General features: G+C 44.9%; 1 protein-coding gene across 1 annotated transcript; it reads left to right on the forward strand.

Moving 5' to 3' along the window:
• Nucleotides 1-284: 284 nt before the first annotated feature.
• LOC5566948 (cell wall mannoprotein PIR3) lies at nucleotides 285-1,122 on the forward strand. The gene is made up of 3 exons (XM_021838560.1): nucleotides 285-295; nucleotides 388-767; nucleotides 829-1,122. The coding sequence occupies exons 1-3, from the start codon at nucleotides 285-287 to the stop codon at nucleotides 1,068-1,070; spliced, it is 633 nt and encodes a 210-aa protein (XP_021694252.1). The 3' UTR covers nucleotides 1,071-1,122.
• The last annotated feature ends 259 nt before the right edge of the window (nucleotides 1,123-1,381 follow it).

Raw genomic sequence — 1,381 nt, forward strand, 5'->3', positions numbered from 1 at the left:
ACTTAGAGATTATTGGAAATATCTATGGAGCTATTCTAGAAAGTACCCACAGAAGGATCCCCGGAAGGATTCCCGATAGAATATTTGTTAAAGTTCCTGAAGGAATTCTTAGGAACATTTCTGGAGATCCCTAGACAAACTTCTGTGAGAATCTTTCCAGGATTTCCTAATGCAATGTTTGAATATTTCCTAGTTTTGTTTTATATCATGTTATCATAATTTTCGTGTTTGGCGACGGCGTGATGTAGAATTAGTCGGCAGCGGCACACAAGTATATTCACAAAATGGCGAAAATGTAACGGAAATACTTCATATACATACGCCCTTATTCTTGAGCACGCTTGATACACGAATACACCAATTCACCAACTCTATTATAAATTTCAGAAACAGCGGATGGAAGCACGGCCCATCTCCGTCAGAAATTGCCGCTACGATTGCAGCTGCCAAGCAAGCATCAGCCCAGGTTTTGATCGCCCAGCAGCAGGTTCAGGCCGCCAAAGATAACGTGCTGAATCAGCAGAAGGTCGCCAACGAAAAGGAAGCATCCGCTGCCTACGCATCGCAAAAGAGCGAGGCTACTGCAGCTGTTCAACGTTCGGAAGCTGCGGCAGCAGCCCAAGCTGTCGTTCTAGCTCAACACCGATTGGCCGCCGCAAAGGCCAATGTGGCTCATCATCAACGTATTGCAGCAGCCAAGGAATCGTTGGCCGCTCAAGCGATTCAGAGTTCGGCGAAGGCAGCGGCTGCTGAAATTCACCGTGCTGGTAGGTATTTGTTCACAAATCTGCATATACAGAATTCTAATTTTTGAACTCCGATCCCCAGAAATTGAAGCTGCCAAATTAGCCGCCCATCATCGTTCGGATGCTGCTTCACTCAACCATCACGTCATAGCCATCAAGGATGAGTCTTTCGCTCCCCTTACTTTCGGAGGTAATCAGATTCCCACGACACAGCTGTATCGTGCATTGGCCAGTCCTTGGAATGATCTTTCCTCCGTTTCGGCACAAAACCCGTGGGCTAATGGATTCTCCGTAGGTGGTCAGGGAAAACCTGTCTGGGGTTAAACCATATGACGAAGGAAGGATTATGAAATAAATGTTACACTTGATACTCTCTATTTGGTTTGTAATTTTTTGAATGTTTTCGATAGTCCTTTACAATGTCTTCTTCATCCGAGAGACCCCTCTTGACTCTTTTGTTTGGTTGGAATTACATAGTTTGCAACTCAAGTATTGTCAGATCAACTGTGTTTATACAAGGGATCAAACAGGTGATTGCTTAGTGCTTATGCAAATACAGGCGATCTTATCGTTTAAAGAATCAATGGTGTCCATCACGTCGGAATTCAGGCCAGATACGTGAAGGTGGTAGGGCG

Source organism: Aedes aegypti, chromosome 1 (assembly GCF_002204515.2).
Source record: "Aedes aegypti strain LVP_AGWG chromosome 1, AaegL5.0 Primary Assembly, whole genome shotgun sequence".
Lineage (NCBI taxonomy): Eukaryota > Metazoa > Arthropoda > Insecta > Diptera > Culicidae > Aedes > Aedes aegypti.